Source organism: Hippichthys cyanospilos, chromosome 21 (assembly GCF_059441005.1).
Source record: "Hippichthys cyanospilos isolate Australia breed blue-spotted pipefish chromosome 21, RoL_Hcya_1.0, whole genome shotgun sequence".
Classification (NCBI taxonomy): domain Eukaryota; kingdom Metazoa; phylum Chordata; class Actinopteri; order Syngnathiformes; family Syngnathidae; genus Hippichthys; species Hippichthys cyanospilos.
The window spans coordinates 7,204,723-7,226,718 of NC_142389.1; the positions used below are offsets into that span (position 1 = coordinate 7,204,723).

A 21,996-nucleotide genomic window follows, 5' to 3' on the forward strand; every position below is an offset into this window, starting at 1 on the left:
AGATGTGTTTTAACAATGTAAACTCCCAAAAGGTATAACTTTAAAACACTATGTTCTATAGAGATTTATGGGTCAAGACGCCCTCTAGTGGCAAAATGCACGCACACAGCCGCTTAATGAGCGTGAAATAAGACACAATCAATACTACAGGCATAAAATACCAATTTATTACTTTGCACATTAACAAGAGTTCCCTGCAGGCAAAAAAGAAAAAAAAATACAATGGATTTGAGCATTTTATAATAGCAATACTGTGTGAATGGCCCGATACAGGGGCGGTTCTACAATATGCCCCACCTACTGGTCGGAAAGTGTTGGACAGCTCCATTTGCTGAATTGAAGCAATTCTTTTGCATTACTTCTAGAGAATACTAGAACACAAAAATTGTAGAGCAGAGCCCTCCTTTCCAAAAAAAAAAAAACACAAAGATAAGTGGTACAACAAAGTGATAATGGGATTATAACAGTGTCTCATGCTCTCCCCTTTGGGACAGAAATAAGTTTTAAATTTATAGTAGGTAAAGAGGTAACCTTTTTGTAACGTGATGGGGGTGGGGAAAAAAAAAACTAAAAAAGAGGCTTGGCCACAGGTATAAACCAGGAAGAGGGAGACAATGTGGAGGCTCACTATTCTAACTATAGGCCAAGGTGAGAAGTTTACTCTTAAATGGGTCTGTGTTTGAACAAAGTACCTCGTTTGAATTTGAACACGACCCAGACAAGCAGACCTACCCACCTACAACTTACAGTAGACAAAATCGACATTGTGTGGGAACCTTAAAAAAAAAGAACAAATTAAACAGATATTGATTGATACAGTCTCAAAGTAATCAACATTTACACCAAAAACATTTATATTTTTGTTTATCCTTATAAATACAATTCCAAAAACATTTTTTCATTAGGAGAATAGTCTGGCATGCAGGCAAGCAAAATCTAATGATAATTAAAAAAAAAAAAAAGTCTAATGCCTAGTAACTACACCACCAAATGCACAGCCCCACTGATTGATACAAGCAAATGAAACATGGGGAAAAAAAAATGAGGCAACAACAAGGAAAAAAAAAATGGCAAGAATTACAGCATTTATTTTCTTCGTTTCAACTGGAGAAGGTTATATTGCTTTGTGCTGCTATTTTACAAACAGCGCACTATAGTTTGACTACATGAAATATTCCGTTTGTAAAACTGATGAAAATGACAAAAATCACCGCCCCTGATTTGCCCAGTAGCGCCTCCTTTCACACAATCCCAAATCGATTGCGCGCACCGTCCGGACAACCCGACCACGCTCGGCTTTAGCCAACGCGCACGTCTTCAACAGGAAAGTGCTCAAACTCATTCATAATAAACCTGTTGCTTTACTGGTGGTTTATTACAAAAGGGTTTTTATCTTGAGCTGTACCCCCCTGATGAGGCGTGCACGGCGACCGCTACCCCAAAACTCTCGGCTATCCAGAAACAAAACTCGGGAGGCGCCGCTTGTGCAACTACGGAAAGCAGGTGACGCTTTTTTTTGAGTCGATCGAGAGGGGCAGTGCTCACTGCTAAAAGTCAATTCATTCAATCCAGTGTTAAAAATGCATGAGAATAAGAAACACATTTGTATAGCAAAGACTTGAAGAGTAAGAGGGGTATACATCAAAAAGACTTACTAACCGAAACAAAAAAAATGTAATCTCATTGCCTATCGCGAGTAAAAAAAAAAAAAAAAAACCAAAACAAAATCCCCCAATCTAGATTCACTATAATTACGATCCCTGATTGTCTCCATCTAACTGGTCAAAAGCGACAGTGACGCACCGATGCAATTCTGTCATCACTCTGGAGTGCTACACGGAAGCCCCGGTTAACCACAAAGCTTCAGGTTGTCCTCGGACCAAAAAAAGGAAGCTTGAGTTTCTCCATCGAAGGGGCCCAACGTCGTCTCGTCTTTAGCCGGGATGCTACAACAAAATTCCAACCGCAAGCTCAACTAGCCTTGACTACTTGTAAAGATTCACCCCAACTAACTTGGAAAAATTGCAAATCACAACAATTACAACATTGACAACCACGATAACAACATCAATGGTAGCACTAAAGTCTAAACAACAGTTTAAGATAACCACAAAACATCCTTATATTAAAATTTTACAAATCTGCTTTATTGATTCTTATGTATAAATGCGTAAAGGTAATAGAGATTGAGAGTGCCCTCTGTTGCTTGCCTAGCAGCCCGGGTCAGTGCAAGGAAGAGGCCGTCATTTGCAAATGAGACCTTAAAACAAATCATTAAAAAAAAAACTACTACTCTGGTTCCTGGCCCTAAAAATGACTACTAAAGATATACAACTGAAATGTCCAGCAAGGTCACCAAAAAAGATCTTTCAGATAATCAGGTCCAAAGAAAAATCCAGGCCAGACCTCGGATATCAATGCTTCTCTAGGTGAAATGTCACTTACTAGAAATTGATAAGTTTGCCGCGCCGAGCTTTCAACGAGCACGTGTGCAAATCCCGCTCATCATAGTCAAAGTGTAATTGATTATAATCAACAAGCGACCCAGGACTGCTAGAAATCCCCACAATGCCTCCATGAGGCCCGTTTGAGTCATTTCTTTTCAAGCTGCTCTAGAGATGTAAATATATGTTTATATGTACTGGATGTGTGAATATAAAAACAACAAATCTGAGGCATTTACAGCAGTTATCTCCTCAATTTCCCTATACAGTTCAGTGGCCTGCCTTGAAAGCATGTGTACACACAAACACACACTTGAACAACAGTACATGTATTTACAGAGACACGCACATACACGCACGCACGCACGCACCGGCTACTCTTTTGCAAGGATGGGAGGAAAGGAGTTATGGGTATGGACACCCCGGTCACCTCGTTTGTAAAAGACTGAAGGAGGAAAAGGTTAAAACACTCATAAAAAGGAAAAATATATATATAATATTTATATATAGAGATTCATTCTCAAAAGCCCCCCCTCCCATCTCTTCATATAGAGCTCCCTCCCTACCACCCAAAAAACAAAAAACAAAAAAAAAAAAACAAGACCTTGTGACAGATTTTGCCCTCGCGGGCTTTGAGGTAAAAAGTAGATCAGAGTCCTGCTTAGCTGGGAGAGCGAAAGAGCGCCGTCAACACAACTGGTGTCAAAACGCTCCGTTGCTCAATGTATCTTAAAAATACGAGTGCAGACATTCAGATAAGAAAAAAAAAAATGGCTCAATTATTAAGTAGTATGTGTGTGGTTTTTGTTATTTTCCTGTCATTTTCTTCTGTGCATTGGAAACCCCTGGGGCTCGCAGTGCTGGGATTGCTGGTTACAAAGGCGACTTGACCGGGAACACTGGATGCAGAATCCCGTCAAAGTGTCGCTTGGGTGCACATTTAAGAAAAATAAAAAGTGACTTTGATGGGAAAGACAAGACGACGAGGAAAAGACTAGCATCAAATAATGGATGAACGTACAGACGGGATGGAAGTCCAAACGCGGACGGGCAGATGGACTCGCTAGTTTAGGCAAAGTACATGGTGTGTTGGGTGTCATAGTGGATCTGGACTGCCTTGGCCAAAGCCTGGGGGTCACGGCCGTTACTCTGGCCTGAAACGTGGCTCCCTTCAGCACTGCAAGACAGAAAAACAAGCAAGCAAAAAAAAATAAATTAAATGTTACTCTAATGGTGCAAGCTAACATCGTCAGACAGAACTGGGTCAATGTTTTGCGACCTCACCTGTCATGGTCTTTGTCCACCAGATGGTAGCGGGCGCGGAAAGCCACCAGCCTGGCGTAGTAGGCGGGCGCAGGGATGGAGACTGAGCGCGTGCAGCGGACGTATGTGTGGCACAGCTGGTAGGTGAGGAGCTGCAGTTCATCGGCCGTGAAACAGTTGTCGTCCCACAGGACGTGGTAGTGGGATGGACGACTGGTACCCTGAGGAAACGGGGAACACACCTGCCTGTTGGACGTGCTTTTGGCTCATATGGTGAAAATAAAATATTTCAAACCAGTTCTAACCTTCTATCCATTAGACACAGACACTCAAAAAAAAAAAAAAACATCTTGACTAATTCAGTGCTATTGTCGGCTGTAGATGTCATAAATCCATTTTTACTGTTCTGGGAGTGAATAAGTTAACATTCACTACCATTGACAGGTATATAAGTACATGTAAATATATAAAGCCAATAAAAAGATGAACTTGTGACATTGCTCCAATAATGTTAGAAGTTTTTTTAATGCAAAAAAAAATTAAAATTGTGAAAACCTGCATAAAGTATCCAAGTGCATCAAATATAATTCAAGTGCATTCTAAAAAGTTATTTTATTCCAACTTTGCTGGAATAATGTGCATTCATAGTATTTTGAGTTGCATCTATAAAAAGGTGGGTGATCCTGTGCCCCACCTGAATTCCAGCGTGGCTGCACAAGTAGAAATCAAATTCGGACGGATGCGTAATCGTGCTGTCCACTGTGGTACCAGCTGGTACATTCCCACTTTTCCCAACCTACAAGAGACAGAGAAAGAACACAAATTGTACAATGTTTTACATTTAAAAAAAAAAAACCCTGAACGTTCAACAAATAAAACACTTCTTTACCCTCTCAGCTTTGTCAGAGCAGAAAAGTCGAGTGTGGTGGCGTTTCTGAACCACAATGTAGGTAATGCCAGGCCGATAATCCTCCTCCAAACTGATGCAAGCCTTCCTGATGGCTATTAATTCTGGCCATGCTACCTGAAAAACGTGTAACAGAAAAATGTAAAGGGACAAATGGAGTGCAATTTACATTTTTCTACTTTTTTCCTCCCATTTAAACTCCAGTGGTACTGCGAACACCTTTCTGTCCATAAATAAATAAAATAAATACTTTATCCAATAAATAAAATCATTGTCATTCAAAACAAAAAAACTGTGTAGAATTATAAACTTAGAAATCAAGTTTTGTTGCCTATTTTCCCATACACTCAAAAGTGAAAGACAGACTCAACATTTTTCAGAGGTTTGAAGCATTCAATCGGGTGACAGCAGATGATTACGACGACAGATGAAAACAATGGATGAAATGCACCCCTCCGTAAGTCATTTGGCTGTGGTGCAAAGTAGTAGTGGTGCTAGCTAGTAAATAAACGAATTTGAGATGTCAATGATCTAAACCAGCAGTTCGTAAACTGGTATATGAGTGCCCCTGGCACTTCAGGGGCATACATGAGATTTTAAAAAGGATGTAGTTCTTAATTTTAAGAAATCTTTTTCTTTTCTTTCCCCAAAACACTTTTTGCTAGGTTAGAGTGTACAAGATTGAAAAAAAAATATTTCACAGAAGGTATATTATTGAAAAAAGACTGAGAACCACTGATCCAAACAGGCAAAAGAAAGCAAATAGGCAAAATTATGTTCCAATTAGCTAATACTCAAATGTTTCTACAATCCTACAAGCATAATTATAACAACATAAGAGCATGTAATATAGCACCTGTTTCATCTGGCCTTCAGACACACCGCCACGATAGTAAATGATTCGAGTGGGCTTGAAGCGTGTGGACTTGTAAAACTGGATCAGTAGCTCCCGAACCATATTTGTCAGATCTTGGATGACCTCCTGACTGAAGAGCTGTTCCTAAAAGAGACCAGAAAGTCTTGTCATTGCTTTTTGCCAAGATCTAAAAACAATTGAGATCTTGCAGGATTAGTACACTACAGGACACAACATTAAATTATTTTTCTTTTGACTTGTTTTGTTATGGGTTTTTATTTTTGGTGGGGGGAGGGGGCAATGGTAGTACATCGAAAGTACAACACTGCCAGCTGCGGTGAGCCTTCAAAACTAACATCATCATACCGAATAACATATGGGCACGAATGCTTGTATTTTGACAAGAAGGTCTGCGCCACAAAAATACTTAATTACACCGGCATTTTATTGTATGGTGCCTGTTGCTGGCGTTCAGTGCAAGTTCTAGCATAAATTAGCCACGAGCTGGCAGCGATACATTGCGAAAAATGGGAACAGTCGGATAACTGAATGCCTTGATGTTGACATCCTGACACTGCCGTTCAAACTCTCGAGCAAACATTTGACCAAACCAGGTTAACTCAAATGTGTGTTCTGCGGTTTTGGCGTCACTTTGTCTCGACCAAAATGAATGGGGAGAAAATTATTTAAAATCTCATGTGTTTAACTAAAAATATATATAAAAGTTGGTCATTTTGAGTTAAGTGGAAAAGTGTTATTTGGTCTTGTGTGTTTGTTTTTCAACCAAACAAAAATAAAAACATCTCATTTGATTATTACTCTGTCTCGTTATCTACAACAGAAATACAGGATGCTCCGATTACTTTCAAGTCACCTGTGGCGATAATTTGGTTTTCCAGTTAAAGAAAAGGGTGGTAAAATATTTGCATAAATGTCACTGCAAAAGCCCTCGCACCGCAGCTAACAGGAACCGTATTTTGTTTAATTATTGAGTATTGGGAAAGATCTCAGCTGTAAAAGAAAATTAGCCCCGGCTCTTCTTTTATATTTGTACACTAGATTGCAAATTTTGCTGCAGTCTGCTCAGTAAAAAAAAAACATTTTGGAAAAAAAATGTTTGTAAGGCATACATTTGGCAACGAGATATCTCATCTCATGGGATGTGCGTCTCATCCAATCCCTCAAACTAATTTCTTCCTAAAACTAAGATTCCCCTCTGTTTTACTGTGTAATGTTGCAAATTAGAAGGATTTGGAAACCTGTGACATATCTTGACGGGACGTCTGGACTCGCACGGTAGCACAGTAACGGCTGGGGTGGCCATCCATGCTACCCACTACCGCCGCTATAGATGGCTTCTTCCCATCGCCTGCAGGTGGATGAGTGACATCGGCACCCAGGAAGATGACGGGCTGCTGAAACACGGACGGCCTGAAGAAAAAAGAAAGCAAAAAAAAAGTCCAGTTTACAAGAGCCAGGATTATGGCATATCAAAGTCACACTAAATGTCTGTCAATCTAGCATTTTGTGAGGAATTGAGATTTCTGATGTTGTTAAAATTGGATTATATTTGTTTTAGTTTGAGGTGGAATGTGACGTTATGCTTACCAGTTAAGTGCTCTAGTTTAACTTCTACAATATTTCACTGTGAAAAAGATTCATTGACCATTTAAGATCTTATTTCGTTACTGCATTGTGATTTCTATTTTTTTTTCCCCCAAAGGTGCGACAAATCAAATTATTCAATTAATTGCTCTGTCTCCGCCCTTGGAATTTCAGCCTCTCGAAAGTAAATCTTCCCTGATTTTAAATCAAACTGAAAATGTACAAATAAGTGTTTTACTTTGGAAAACTATCAATATTTTAGCCTAAAGGAAAACATGTTTTTTAAAATCTGATTAAGCTACAGAATTAAAAGAAAAAATTGTTGCAGGCGTAGATTTTAATCTAAGACATGTTTAATGTAGTTAGTCAAAAATTAACTGAACTATTACACATTATTGAAAAGAAAATAGAAATGGAAAGTAGAAAAACTAAGTCCTACTTGCTGTTCTACTGTATTTATAATAATTAAAAATCAAGACGTTCTGTTGATACACAATTGGATTATTCACAGTTATATCTGCATATTCCAAAAAGACGGATATATTTTTGTCATACTATATTTGCATTCAATTCAATTTCTGTGCACTCCTAAATACACTATCAAAATATTTTATTTTTTAACTGATATGAACCGCAGCATTAGACTTAGTTATTTTATTGTAAAGGGTACCAAGTTGGGATACCTTTATTAAAAAAAAAATTAAAAAGTGGTTGAGACAATTTATTTTTTTTTTTTTTTTTAAATAATGCTCTAGATTTTGGATCAGGATTGTCAAACCAAGTGACCCAGCCTTGGGAGCAAAAATAATTTTGTCAGGACATCCGCCATCATTTATTTAACTTATTATAATAGTCGTTGCATAAGATGATCTAACAACTCTAGCCATATTTCCATCCAACCAAAATAAGATATTCAAACCCAAAAAGGCGCCAGACCTCTGATGCGGAACTAGGACGTTGTTGATGCCCCCGAGCTTGGCATTGATCTTGAGGCAGAGGTTGGAAAGTGTTTGGGGCGACGTCTTGACAACATTCTTCACCTGAACGCACTGGGTTGCCATGCCGAGGAGAGTGTCCCCCACCCGCTTCACTTCAGCTGTGGAGGAGAATAAATAAAGAGGTGAGCCAATTATTGCCTAAATGGATTACTGTAACAATTTTTTGCCTCATCAATAGAAAATCTAGTTTTACCCCACTAAAAAAGGCACACTCACCATAGACTGGCGTTTTGCCAGGCAGGATGACAACAATGAGCTGCAGACCCACATAAGACATCTTGAGGTGCTTGAACATGGGCTCCACACTGTCGGCTCCTTGAGCATATTTACAGAAACATGGCTGGCCCTGAATGGGCATCCCAGCATCCTTTGAGATCTTACGTAATTGGTCAGTGAAGCTCCTAGCAAAAATTAATTCAAGCTCATTAGCCATCAGCCATAAACAGAAGATATACAAGGCCATCCATCAAGCACAGACAATGTATAGCCTGTTGTGCCTTCAAGAGCAATGAAAAGCGTCGAAAGCCAATGTATGCGTTCTGGGACTCACTTCAGCAGGTCCTCTCTGCACTGTTTCTGTGGGGCGAAGCAGGCCACAGCCCAGACTTTGATCTCGATGCCAGCGTAGAACTGCTTGCCCCTCATGTCCCACACGCCCTGATTGGGCGTGGCCACCGTTTTATTCTGCGGAGAGAGTCCCTATCCTCTTAGTCAACCCCCCGGTTGGATGAGCTGGTACACAAGATTTACTGCATGAATTAACAAGTAGGCACATTCAACGTTGAAATAATTTATATCATCTTGCCAGTTTATGTGAATTTTACAGTTACATTTTGAGGATACTTTAACAGACGTTGCCTTTTTATTTAAAGTAATAAAAATGTCTCAAAATATCTTAAAAATGTCCATACACAAGAAATTTTAGCTTTTCAACAGCAAATATTCTTATTGCTGTAGTCCTCCATGAAAGCAGAAACAAAATTTAAATCAAATCTTTGCTTTTATTTGAAAAAAAGAAAAAGCACAATTTTTGCCTATTTTCTATGTTCCAGACCAAAGCAATATATGAATATAAAATGTTGGTGCAAGTTCTTTTTTGTTTTTTAGTAAATAAAAAATCAAGGGATGTAAACATCTTTTGCTGCTTTATCAACAAGATAATTGACTGTTTTATCAATTATTAAAATGATGTAGATACAAATCAGTAGAAATTATACAACTAATTTAGCATTTATATGGATAAGGTACGTTGTGTTTTATATGCAATATGAATGATAACATTTCATAGTATATATTTATGTGGACCGAATTAAGACAGTATACAAAAATCTTAATGTAAAATGGCCATGATGTTTACTTTTACTGTATTAGGTTACTAAAGGGTGGTACTTAAAAAAAAAAAAATATATATATATATTATATATATATATATATATATATATATATATCTTCAGACTCCTTTTTCTAATATGTATATGATATATCTGTTGTATTTTTTCCTTTCCTTTTATACATGTTCAAAATTATTTTAATCCATTCATTCAGTTTGAGCTCTTGTGACTCACCTATAAATAAGTGCTTAATTTTTCTTGACTTCCTAAAATTTCAGTGAGTGCATGAGTTTAACACAGCGTTCCTAATTCAGTGCAGTTGTAAATACAAATCCACAAGGGCAAAAGCTTTCTACTTTGTTAACAAGCTTTTCCAAAGACTATTAAGAGTCTAGTAGGCCCCTTAGAAAATGACCCAAGGAGTTAATTGTGGCCAGTAGGCAGCAAGTGTTCACCATTTTTCTATTCAATGAAGAAACACCCTGCACACTTGTTTAAGTTTTAAGAAATTACATGATATCAGTCAAGGATTAATTCAGTCACAGAAACTAAATCAAAGAATGTTAACTCATTCTATACCAGCCCAGTTGCCTTGTATACAGTCGCCCAGTTAAAAATCGATCTGTGACGTCTATCGTGCCTAACAACAGTGAATGAGTTCGACATGAGCAAGACCGAAGCCTTTCCCATATCAAAGGTGTATCAAGCAGCTCAGGCGGTATTGTAAATGCTAACAAGCCAGCATACAGTTTAAAAATGAAACTTGTATCATTCATCCGAACCGGTGGGATAAATGGGAAAGGCTTAACACAGTCCACATTTAAAGGTCTTCACTGGAAGCCGATTAGACTTGCTGTCCCAGGAGGCAAACGGCCAAATATTCAATTAGGAGAAGAGTGCCGTGTGAGCTCTTGAATAAAACGATGAGTACAACTGCATATCGAATGCAGAACTAAATGGGGAAACCCATCCAAATAGTAATGCAGGATTATATTTTATGTCAGCAGAATTGTAGGGTGTTTTATTTCCTGGAAGAAAGCTAAATTGCCCCCAAATTGGCTTAAAAAACATATTTTATTGCTGAACTCATTGTGCTGGGTGATAACAAGTCTCATCGACATCCTAGTGACAACACATTCACCACACCCCCTCTTACACACAATCCTTGATTCCCTATTCAGCCATGACATTTTCAAAACACGGACACAATGTATTGTGTTCGGATACAGATGTGAATCTCAGCATTATGATTTGGATCATAAAAAAGGAGGTTGACAGGATCCTCACTTTTTTCAGAATTCTCACTTCTGAGTTTAAAACTCTCACTTTAAAGTATATTGGTGTGTGTGTGTGTGTGTGTGTGTGTGTGTGTGTGTGTGCGTGAGTTTGTACAGTTTGGTGTGCAAAGTGAGAAATCTGACTCGTAGAATCCCGACTTTAAAGTCAGAAAAATTCTCTCAATTCTTATTTTAAAGGAATACAAATCTGAATTTTTAAAGTTAAATCATAATATTTTAAACCTGGGAATAATTCTAGCTGCAAAGTGCATTTTTCCCCCAGAATTGTCACTTAAGTGAAAATTCCTACTTTCAAAATAAATAGTCAGAATTCTGAGGTAAAAGTCAGAATCCCACCACAAACCTAACCCGAATCATCACTGGCTGAATTGAGAATCGGTGACTGAATCTACAGTCTTCCATGATTAGACCGCAAATATCAATTTGTTTACCAATTCCGAAAATTTCCCTTAGATTCTTATTAACACAATACAATTTTAATGCATAACATTAACAACAAATGACATTAATATGGAACGCATTGGCAAGGCCCTCACCATCTGTTCTTGTTTGTCATATAGCCCCTTTAGAAAATTAATTACCCAACACTGGTATTGAGGATCTGCACACTGAAGACCACAGGATTTCCCCCACACAGGGCTAGTTCCAGGTCTTACAGGCCTAGTTCATTTCATTACTGCACTAGTTAGTTTAAAAGAATTGTATTATTTCCATGCAGTTACTGTACATCCTTGATACAGCAACGTGCAGTATGTTGTTTAATTTGATTCAACTGTAATAAGGGAAGACTTAGGAAAATGTGAGTGTTAAGTGATAACTAAAAAATAAATAAATAAATAAATAAAACCTACTCCTGCAAACCTGGAAAAAAAAACATTGTTCCAACATTCAACATTCCACCCAGTGCATTCATCATAAGCCCAAAGTGTAGCCCCATCCCGGTACTCACCCTGCCACAGTCCCTTCCTGTGTCTGTACTCACCCGGCCCCCATACTGTAGCATGGGTGCTGGGAGCACTCGGCCTGTCACCTCTGTCATGTCATTGTGCACCACAATGCCAAATTCCTTCAGATACGGGTCCGGGCCCCCGACCATGCTGTTGCTTTTGACCTGGGCAAAGTGACGTGAAGGGAAGGTGAGGAACAGATGTCAAGTATATTCCTTAAAAAGAATAAATACAAACTTGTCTAAGATGCCAAACAAAAAAAGTTCACATAGACAATAAATGTTGCCATAAACAAGTGTTTCCAAATCTTAAAATAGATACATGACCATTTTCAGCAGTAAAGAGTCATTTGATAACATTTTTCATTTTGCCATTTGCTGTCAACTGCAAATGGCATCACATGTGTTCAGAGCTCAAGTAACGTACAATCACAGATGACCTCTTTTTTGGTTTCGGTCATTTGACCTTCGCAAACGGAATCATGATATCAAAATTAAAGTATCCTTATAATTGAGCCAAGGCACGTATTATACTCCAGAAAACCCTCAGGTCAAATAAAAATATCACAAGAAATATGTCTTACAAAATAACCTTGACTAAATTTACCAACACATCTACTTGCTGAAATCTGGCCATGTGTAGTAAACACAAAGCTGTTTTAGATTGTTAATAATACATTTTACTATCTTGGGAAGGAACACCTATTTGTTCTTCCTGTAATTGCAAGTCACTGGGATACTGTACTTAGATGAAAAAGGAGACTTTCATGGTACTAAATACATTCAAATGTGATGCATAATAGTGCCACAGCAATTACTGCCAATCATGACCACGATTTGACATCTGTTTATAATCATTTGTGCACCACAATTAATATTTATGTTCGAATAAGAATGAAAGCTTGTCCTCGGAAAAGTGACTATACACATTTTAAAAATAAAGTTACATTGTGAATAGTATAATTATAAATTACCCACAGATCAAATTCCAAGAAAAGCAAAACTAAAAACAAAACAAAAAATACATAAATCAACAAACAATAGTGGGCCAAAAAGCAACATGAGGCCACATAGATCTTCACTCACCAGCCTACTTATCTCTTCTTGTCTGTCAGGGGCCGAGCGAGCAGTAGCTTTGATCATGGTGGATGTTTGGTTGTCTGTCAGTTTTTTAATACAGCGTTGTCCGGCCACTATGTTACAGACCTACATTACGAGTGCATAGACAAAAAGTAAGTGGTCATTAAGAGGAGTTTGTGCAGATAACTGGTTATTTCATGACGTTCAGCTGTCCCTTTCTCACCTCCAATGGCAGATAAGTGTGCTTTTGTTCCTGTCCTACTTGCAGACAGGGTAAATGTGGATACTTGAGCTGCAGATTGTACTTCTGCTTGAAATACTGAGCAACTGTGCACTCCATTGCCTGGCCGTTCTCAAGCTGTAAAGGGAACCTGTCAAGAACAAGGAAAAAGTGGATCAACTACAAGGAGAGAATACCGCCAATTAATTTGAATAAAAATTCTCAAAACTTGCTTAAAATGACAATAGCTGGAAATTACGTTTGGTGGCTCGCTGGTCGGCGAGTCACGTTGCACACCCGATACTTCCTCTTCATCTGACCACAGTGCGTGACCTCCACTTTCAAACCTGGTAAAGCACAAGAAAACAAGGATTTTGTTTTTGTCGCCAATTAATTACATAACAATATTTGGAAAACGCTCACCTCTGATTTCCTTGGTAAATTTGACACGCTGCGAATCAGTCAGGGGTTTGGTCTGTTCATTGATGTTTTGTATATCTAAAACTTCGCACATGAACTCAATCACAGGCTGAGCACGGTAGAAAGCAGTGGCCGACACTAGAGGGGTAAAAGAGATACCACATTGTTCAATCTTTACCATTAATTAGTAACTATGAGGAGAACAATTTCATGCACGAAACATCACAGGCTGGGATCAAGTGCAGCATTGATATGTGCAGATGCTTTTAGGAGGCTTAAAACAGATTGCAGACAGGCTGAAGATCCTATTTCAAGAACTATCATTTGGTCTAAATGGTGCATCTGACTTTGCATTATGGAACTACCACAATCCGATGCGCATTTTAGCTTCTTGAGATATTACCAGAGTAAAATGACTCCCTTTTCAGGCATTTGGTAACCTCACAAAAAAGTGAGCTTAAAGTTAAGATACACTAGGACTTTCAACCCTTTATGTGCCAAAGTAGCAAAACCAACATTTACAGTACACATTTAAATATTTTCAAGCTGCAACCATTTCCACTGAAACAGAATGTATTGTTGAAAAAAAATGACTACTAATGGTTAGTTTACTTTAAGCAGTTGTACTCAAATTGGGTAACAAGTACCCCGAGGTGCACGGGAAGGCACTTCAATGGGTCATGAGATTTTAACAGGGTTTCGATAGGTATCTGCAAATATTTCAGGCGTTTTGATGCTGTGACAGGAACAGTGCAATTTTCCCAAGAGTAAATCCTTTGGAACATAAAGCAACTTATTGTAAAATTGTGTCCTAATGCCTTCTTTGCAAGCCTTTTTTTGTAAATTCTAACAAAAAGCCTTGTCATTTGTGATAAAGTTTTCCAACAGATGAGACTGAAATAAAACCAGATAATCTTCCCCTGTCTAACTTCTAGAATGGCTGAATAAAATATGCAAAGAGATACCACTACAAATACAGTTCCACAGTTGATTCAATCTGACAAAGATGCCACAGCACTTTGGTTTACCATACCACATAAAGGTTAAAGTATCCTTCAGAAAGGTGTATTGGGAAGGGGGTTGAAAAGTTGCTGTAATTAAAAAAGTAAAACAAATATACCAATAAAGTACTATTTTTTTTTTTTTTAAACAGGGATTGTATTAAGAAATAGTTTAATCATTTATATCAAAGAGTAGCAGGACAGCCTTACCGTCAATGTTGAGCATCATGTTCCACATAGCAGGGCGGACAGACTGATGGAAACCAAACCACACTTCCCTTCCTCCACCCAAAGGATGGTAGTAGCCTTCAGGAGGTGAAAAGAATGAACGCCCCACTGGAGTGTATCTGCAGAAATAGACACCAAAATATTAATAATAGCCAGCAAAAAAAAAAAAAAAAAAAAGAAATACTGTAGATTGACAAAGGTGATATAATAAGACAGAAAATTGAAGACCTCATGGAAGGGAGATGCCGCGTAATGACATCCAGAGCCTGAACGGAGTCCTCTGGGACTTCGTTCAGGTGACCAGACAACGCTTCAAGCAGCATCTGGAGACTGACCACAGACACCCACTGCAATGAAACCTTGAAAGTTTGATCTTTTCCTTCCCCAGGTAGGGTCACCTCCAGATCCACCTAAACATGAAAAATTGAAAATGACCGAGCAATGACATTATTGTTGCAATCTGATTGATGACTTATTGACATAACACTTGTTTTTTTTGTTCATTTTCAATCAAGGAACAATATTATAGATGGCGTTTGGTCAGATGTACTTTTTGGACATTTCATTCTCTTGATTTTCTGTTCCACTTTCAAAAAAACTGCTCACTGAATGTTTTGTTCCTGGATTACATATGGCAAATACCTATCAATTACTGTTCAGAAACATCACAGTTGGCAGTCAATATGGTCAACAGGAACACAAAGTTTAAGGATAATAGGTTTTTATCAAGTAGGATCCAGGTGTGCCTTGCCTTCAGGAAGTGGGCCACCAGCTATTCGGAATAAAGAGGCGCTTGTGTTGGATACTAACCCTGTCTCTCCCTATTGGCAGTGGATGTGCTGTGTACATGTTCCTCTTCCCATCATAGCCAGGCTGTCGGTCTCCAAATATTTGCATCTTGAAGTGCCGCACCATGGTATCCACCACTTCCCTGGAAGACAACAAAACGAGTGATGAGGCCCAAACACAAGAATAATAGAAGCCAGTGACGGTATTCAAATGGATAAAAAAAAAAAAGCTACCTGTTGACCCTCCGCGGCCGTTTCTCAGGTTTGATGTCAATATCATAGTGATAGACATCAATCTTGGGAATCTGCACTTGGAAGTGGTTTGCCAGGAGACGGATGGGTTTCCCCACCGTGCCGAGGCCGGGACGCCGCGGAGGCTGGAACAGAGAGGTAGGGGCAGGAGGGCCTGGGCAAAGGAAGGAAGAAGCGATCATTTTCCATTAGTTAAATACAGGTGGCCTTGTGAAAACACCCTGACATGTAACATGTAAAACGTTTTGATTTGTAAGGAATATATGCCTTTCCCCAAAAACAACATGTACACAACTGCTACTCTTTGAAGCTAGCTATAAATTGGAAAGATTTGATAGTGAAAAACGCTATGGAAAAAAAGTGCAAAAAAAGTGCATATGTATCACTAAAAAAGGTAGAACATACATTGTCATTTCACAGGAAATTGGAAATGTAAATTGTAATTATAAAATATGTGAAAAATGGTTGCCCAAATGAAAAATATGAATATTTCTCAGGACATTTATGAAATACAAGATACAAAAATAAACTTTTTCAAACTATGGACCATTTGCTTTCTCTTCTGTATAAATATTTGTTCATGGTTAGTGCCTTTAATTCATGTGCGAGCGCGATATACATAATCAATCGACAAACAGATTACTCGATAACTACTTCTGGTGATCACTTAATCATTTAGAGAACAAAAAGTGTTCTAAGGCTTAGAATATACGCCATTCTACTCAAAATATTCTTAGTTTTTTTTTTAGTCTTGTATGAAAGGACACAGGTTATCAAACATCTGCTATTATTTTGGAAAACAAATCAACTTATTTGCCAATTTTCTGACATTACACACTGAACCAGCAAACAAACCTTTCTTTGTTTTCGCATTGTCAACTTGAAAAAAATTCCCACATTTTCCAAGAAAGGGATGGACATTAAAGGTAAAAAAAAATCCATTAATTACCTGACAAATAATGAACAGATTAATTATTAAATTAATCATTAGCTAAAGCCCTAAATTGACTATGGGCCATTAAATTTTTTAAAAAAGGTCAACATAAAAACGCTGACTATCATTGCAGTCTGTCCGTCCCTAATTAAGATCCTAAATTTCAATGAGGTAAGTCTCAATGTCCGACTGGTAACCCATTTCATCAGTGTCACCAATCATCAACGCACTGAAACAGGCACACGCACGTACACACAAATGTGCAGGGATTGATCCAGAACTGTGCCCCCTTGACCATGTGGGTCAAAGAGGGGCCAACAAAACAATGACCTCCAATTATCATCAGGCCCACCCCCAGCTCCACCCAGACATACAAGGGCAACCACCCCAAACATTGAGACAAAGCCGAAGCTTCTCTCAGACAGACTGCCGCAACGCCATATGGAGGGGTGGCGCGGCAAGTCTGGGATTACCGTTACATTTGGTACATAAGATGCAGATATCACCTCGTACCAGGAATATTTTCTATTTTTAATTTCTTATATAATATCTAAAGTATTTACACTTTGCATCCTCATTCCACCATTAAACCAGAACTGAGCCAAGGCTAAAGTGTGATTATTTGTTTACAGTATGCTCGCAGTAGTATGATTTATTCAGAATTTAGTCAAAATACAACAAAAGTATGTTGAGATAAAAAGAAGCTAATGGTGTGAATCCCACTGCCATATCGCAACTCCCTCCTCCTGATGACTCATCTCCCACCCACCAATTCTGATTTACATCCAAATAGAAAGATGAACGCATTTTGATACTAGCACAGTCTAAATTTGATCCCGATGTTTAGCTTTGTTTCAAATTCATCTGACATGCATGGCCACATAGGCATTCAGCGTCATCAGCTTTAGTGGAGGGTCGAGGGGGTGTTTTGGAAGGGGGGGGGCTGCTTAATGCTTTTGTCAACTGACAGCCAAAGGACTATAGGGGTCCTGGTGAACTCCATGCAGCCACACGCTCCAGTTAACAAGTGAGGCGCGAGAGCAGAGACAATCAGGACCCCATTGCTTCACCAAAACACATTTGCCGGGATGCCCTGATCAAGGGTGGGCCCCAAAATGACACTCACCCCCGCCCCCTCCTTGCACAGCTAAACATTGTTCCAGCATCGTAGCAGTAGTTTGATTGCTGCCTTGCTATTGTTAGCTTTGTATGACTGTCTATGTGTGACTCACGCTTCTTGACAAATGTGTGCTGCCTTTATTCCCAGTGTTGTCTTTATCAAGTATTGCCTGTGCAGTATGTGGTACGGTCTTGCTGAAACATGCTTGTTAAATGTGCTGCAACTCCGTGGAAAGTCTAGTATTTAGAAGTCAACTATTGTTTTAAGAGACACCTTTCTGTAGGTGAAACGTGGTAAAAACTTCCTTTTGGGCCAACAGAATCTCATACTACAAATAGAAAGGCACTATTGCAGATAAACAGTTACTACCCCAGTATTCAAAACACTATTTTAATTTAATATTACATTTATGGAATATATTTTAACTCATTCATATAGAAATGCAAAATAAATGTTTAGCTGGAATGACAAAGAGTTAAATGGCAAAATCCACCTTGTTTTTATCTATCGTATAAACAGCTGTCAACTGAAAATGACATCACAGCTACTCAGCAGGCCTCAGTTAACTATGATTCATTGCTCAGCATCGGCAAACCCCTAAGACAGGGGAGCCGTGATTGGTCGTTACCTGAGCCTACCGAGTAATAAAATACGTTTTTAAAGGTATTGAATGGACATGAAATTTATTTAATAATCAAATGTAATAATTGTAGACAAAATACTTTATCACCTCTAGCCAGTGCATCACAATAAAAAAAAAACACTTCAACCTAAACAATCACTTGTTAAATTTTAAAATGAAAGTGAAACTAGCTTTTATCTCAACAGTAGACTGTAATCTTTCTGACATACTGTGTAGTCAGTGTGCATCATCCATCATGCATTTAAATGTCCAAAGATCTCCATAGAAAAAGCTAGTTTACCAGTGAGTGGTACAATTCTGCTTTCAATGTAGCTTGCGTTTCCATCATGAGGAGTGTAGGCGGTATAAACAGAGTCATGTAAATAGGCTGACATTCAGTAATCTGCTAATGGATTCAACAAATAAGAACGGCTCGAAAGAACGGACAAAAATTGAGAAGATTTGCGATTTACTTTGACTATATACCAGCTCAAGTACCAGATAAGTCATTTTGGTAGCGAAACACTTGATTTTCCTCATATTAACAGGTGTAGTGATGCAGTGTCAAGTTGCAAATGTATTGTGTTAATGTATACTGTTCATGTCCCTGGTAACCACAGTAGATCATGCAGTTAGCCAGATGGGTCTGTACTGAGCATGAGGATGATGGGGCCTGGTGGTGACTCAGAGACTGAACACGACTAAGCGGCCAGTACATTGACGCCCACACCTGAAAGTACCTGGATTAAGCAACTGCAGCGGACTGCAAGAAAGCTTCATTTACTTGCTTCAAGACTTTGGGATAAATTAGTGCACGCACAAAATATGCTTCCATTGTCAGACCTTAGAGCACTGGTGTAACTTTTTAAATGATATTTATTCAGCCACAAATCCATGTATTTGATCAAAGCATTTTTAGGTTCGTCAAAAAAAGCTCAAATAAGTTTTAAAAATAATGTATTAAAAATTGGAACTATATTTGTAGAGGTGTCTATCTCTAGGCATTTTTTTTTTATTTAGCAACTACAGATGATAAGATAATGCAACATCATCATTTATTTGTGGCATGTCAAACTTAAAAATTGCAGTTGCTAATGAAAACATGCACTAATAGAAACTTAACAAAATAAAGGCATACAATTTGAGTCATGTTTCAATTCATTATGCTCTTAATTTGAAAAGAAACAAGATGTTCCTCTCATTGCATTAAAAGCATACAATTAGATTTGCTACTAACTGCAGAAAACCTATCAAACTTTCACATTCAATCGGAAGTATCTTCTTGTAACTTCAGGTGTATTCATACCATTATTTGAGAACCACTGCTGTAAGGTTTAGTTTCATAATAGACTCACATAAAATAAGAAATTGATTAAACATTCAATGATCTAAGGCCCACTGCTTACTGAGAGACATGACTAACCTCGACTGACCGGTCTCGCAGTGCACTGTGCTCGGAACTAGTTTATTTGTGGATAACAATTGTCCATTATTTTTTCCTCCCCTACAGGTGAACTCGGAAGGATTGAGCAATCTCTACTTGCAGTACCTGTCAAATTGTTTCCAATCTCACCGTCATTCTCTGCTCTATTTTGGAAATCTGTTTGATCCTTGATGACCGCACCATGTTTTTGTGATTTGATAAAAAGTAATACAGAACAGCATACCCAGAATGTTGAGCCTCGAAACCCAATAGAGTATAGCAGTTCTTCCAGTCCAGCATGTCAGAACGTGCAGTGCTCAAATCACTTGACTTGCATACTGTATTTTTTTCCACGATGGTCCACTACGTACAGTCAAATTGTGTGTCGTAGCTCATAAGGTAGGCAAGCCTGCGACTAATTTGCGATAATATTGTAATCAAGCATTATCTATGTTTGACTACCACATCTAAAAACTTATGCATGCACACAACTGTGGCAGTTGATTTTCTCTGCATCTCTATGGACCTTCCACAGTTTCAGAAAATTGTTAATATGCTAATACCAAAGCAGTCTATCACGAGAAAAGAGGAAGGATGTGTTTATTTGTGTTACCATAGAAAAAAAAACAGCATTAAAGAAACACCAATTGCTGTTCGTAATTGGTATCCATCGATGTTTGCACGCTTCCTTGAAACAACTGCAAAGCCGGGAAGTGGCTTTGTCATCATATAGCAGACGAGTAATAAGGAGCACGCCTGCAGCCGTGTGATGATGAAAAGCGCCATCCATCCATTCCCGCTGTGTCCTCACATGCGCATGGCTACTGGCCAGGCTGAGGAACCCGACGTAAAAACACGGCCACTAAAATCTCTTGCCGACTCGTTTTAACGTCTTCGTGTTATGCTTGTATCTTCCCTTTTTGGCGGATCTCGAACACGCCGTCTTGTTTGCGATCGCTTAAAAACAAAAGGGTTCGAGAATAAGAGTGCGAAAATATGTGGCACAATTTGCATCAAATCGACCGTTTGTCCTGTTGTCATTGTACAAAACCATCGTTGTTTTGATCGAAAGGAAGAAACGTGCTGTGTAAACATCAACGTGAGCTCACTACGACGCGGAAGGAAGGAAGGCAGGAGGTCCTTGTTAAATCCCCACTCAACACAATACCAGCACCGACACGACGAGCCGTGCGTGCCTAACATAAATAAAACCACACGGGCATCTCCGCAGAACACACACAATTTAAATACACATGCGACGATCAAGCAAAGGCTTTCGCCTAACGTCAATAATGTCACGCGGAGACACATGGGTGGGCCTACGTTTGTTTTCCGTCAGCTCTTCGAGGCCTCACTGAAGCCGCGGCCTCGAGTGAAGCCACACACCTGAACACACGCGTTGCTCTCTCCCGCTTCACGCTCGACTCTCATTTGTCTTACCGGGTCCGAGCGCTTCCATTGCCGAGGCCTCTCTCTCCGACTCTGTCCCGGCCTGGCGGCTCCGTACCGACGCTGAAATTGGGGGCGGTATCGCGAAGCTTAAAGTGGCTAATTTAAGAAAAGGGAATAAAAGACAGCGAGGTACGCTGTCGACTGGGCTGGACGACCCGAACTACCGAGACTGCCGCTTCTGGCACTGGGGAATTTTAAATGCGCATGCGCGAGTGGGAAGCAGTCCGTTCTAATGTGCGCATGCGTTAGTTTAGCAAGCGCTTATTAAACTTTGATGAAGCCAATAAACACTAACAAAATTCATTTGCTGATTTACGATTTACTGTAGTTCCATGTCATAACTAAAAGGGTATTAGTTTAGAGGGAGTAAACTGTAAAATTTTGGTCATGATCTGTGTTCCCCGCTTGTGCAAAACGAGTTAAAGCTATGCTGAATTTATCCAGCAGTTTTCCGCATTAAAAAAGTAATATTTTTAAGTACTTAATTTGATAAATTAATCATCTTCCACATACAAGTAATACATTTTAAATCACATTTTCCACATGCGGTTGACTTAAAATTGTGTCACGTATGCCCAAAGCTAAAGAACAAACATAAAATCACAGCTCACCTTGTTTATGGATTTGGTCATGTGATAATTACAAGCTGAGCTGTGATTGGTCGTCACCTGAGCCTTGCGCACAAGTAACATTTTGGTCGAAGGTTAGTGGAAAAGTGCCCTTTTAAAGGTATCAAATGTACATGAAAAACAATGGATGTATCAAATTAAATACAGACAAGACATTAACTTTTGACTGCTGGAAATCC

General features: G+C 38.9%; 1 protein-coding gene across 2 annotated transcripts; it reads right to left on the reverse strand.

Annotated features, from left to right (window-relative positions):
• Window positions 1-145: 145 nt before the first annotated feature.
• ago4 (argonaute RISC component 4) lies at window positions 146-21,356 on the reverse strand. 2 transcript variants are annotated; one of them, XM_088404654.1, is made up of 19 exons: window positions 21,177-21,356; window positions 15,620-15,791; window positions 15,408-15,528; window positions 14,826-15,007; window positions 14,580-14,716; window positions 13,372-13,506; window positions 13,208-13,295; window positions 12,952-13,099; window positions 12,735-12,854; window positions 11,652-11,813; window positions 8,624-8,757; window positions 8,290-8,474; window positions 8,012-8,171; window positions 6,730-6,901; window positions 5,471-5,614; window positions 4,597-4,731; window positions 4,402-4,503; window positions 3,729-3,928; window positions 146-3,621 (listed from the first exon to the last, which is right to left on the reverse strand). In XM_088404654.1, the coding sequence occupies exons 1-19, from the start codon at window positions 21,193-21,195 to the stop codon at window positions 3,513-3,515; spliced, it is 2,625 nt and encodes an 874-aa protein (XP_088260780.1). In that variant the 5' UTR covers window positions 21,196-21,356; the 3' UTR covers window positions 146-3,512. The 2 variants fall into 2 exon arrangements, with proteins under 2 accessions (XP_088260780.1, XP_088260779.1); XM_088404653.1 differs by having other exon boundaries at window positions 8,624-8,772.
• Between the last annotated feature and the right edge of the window lie 640 nt (window positions 21,357-21,996).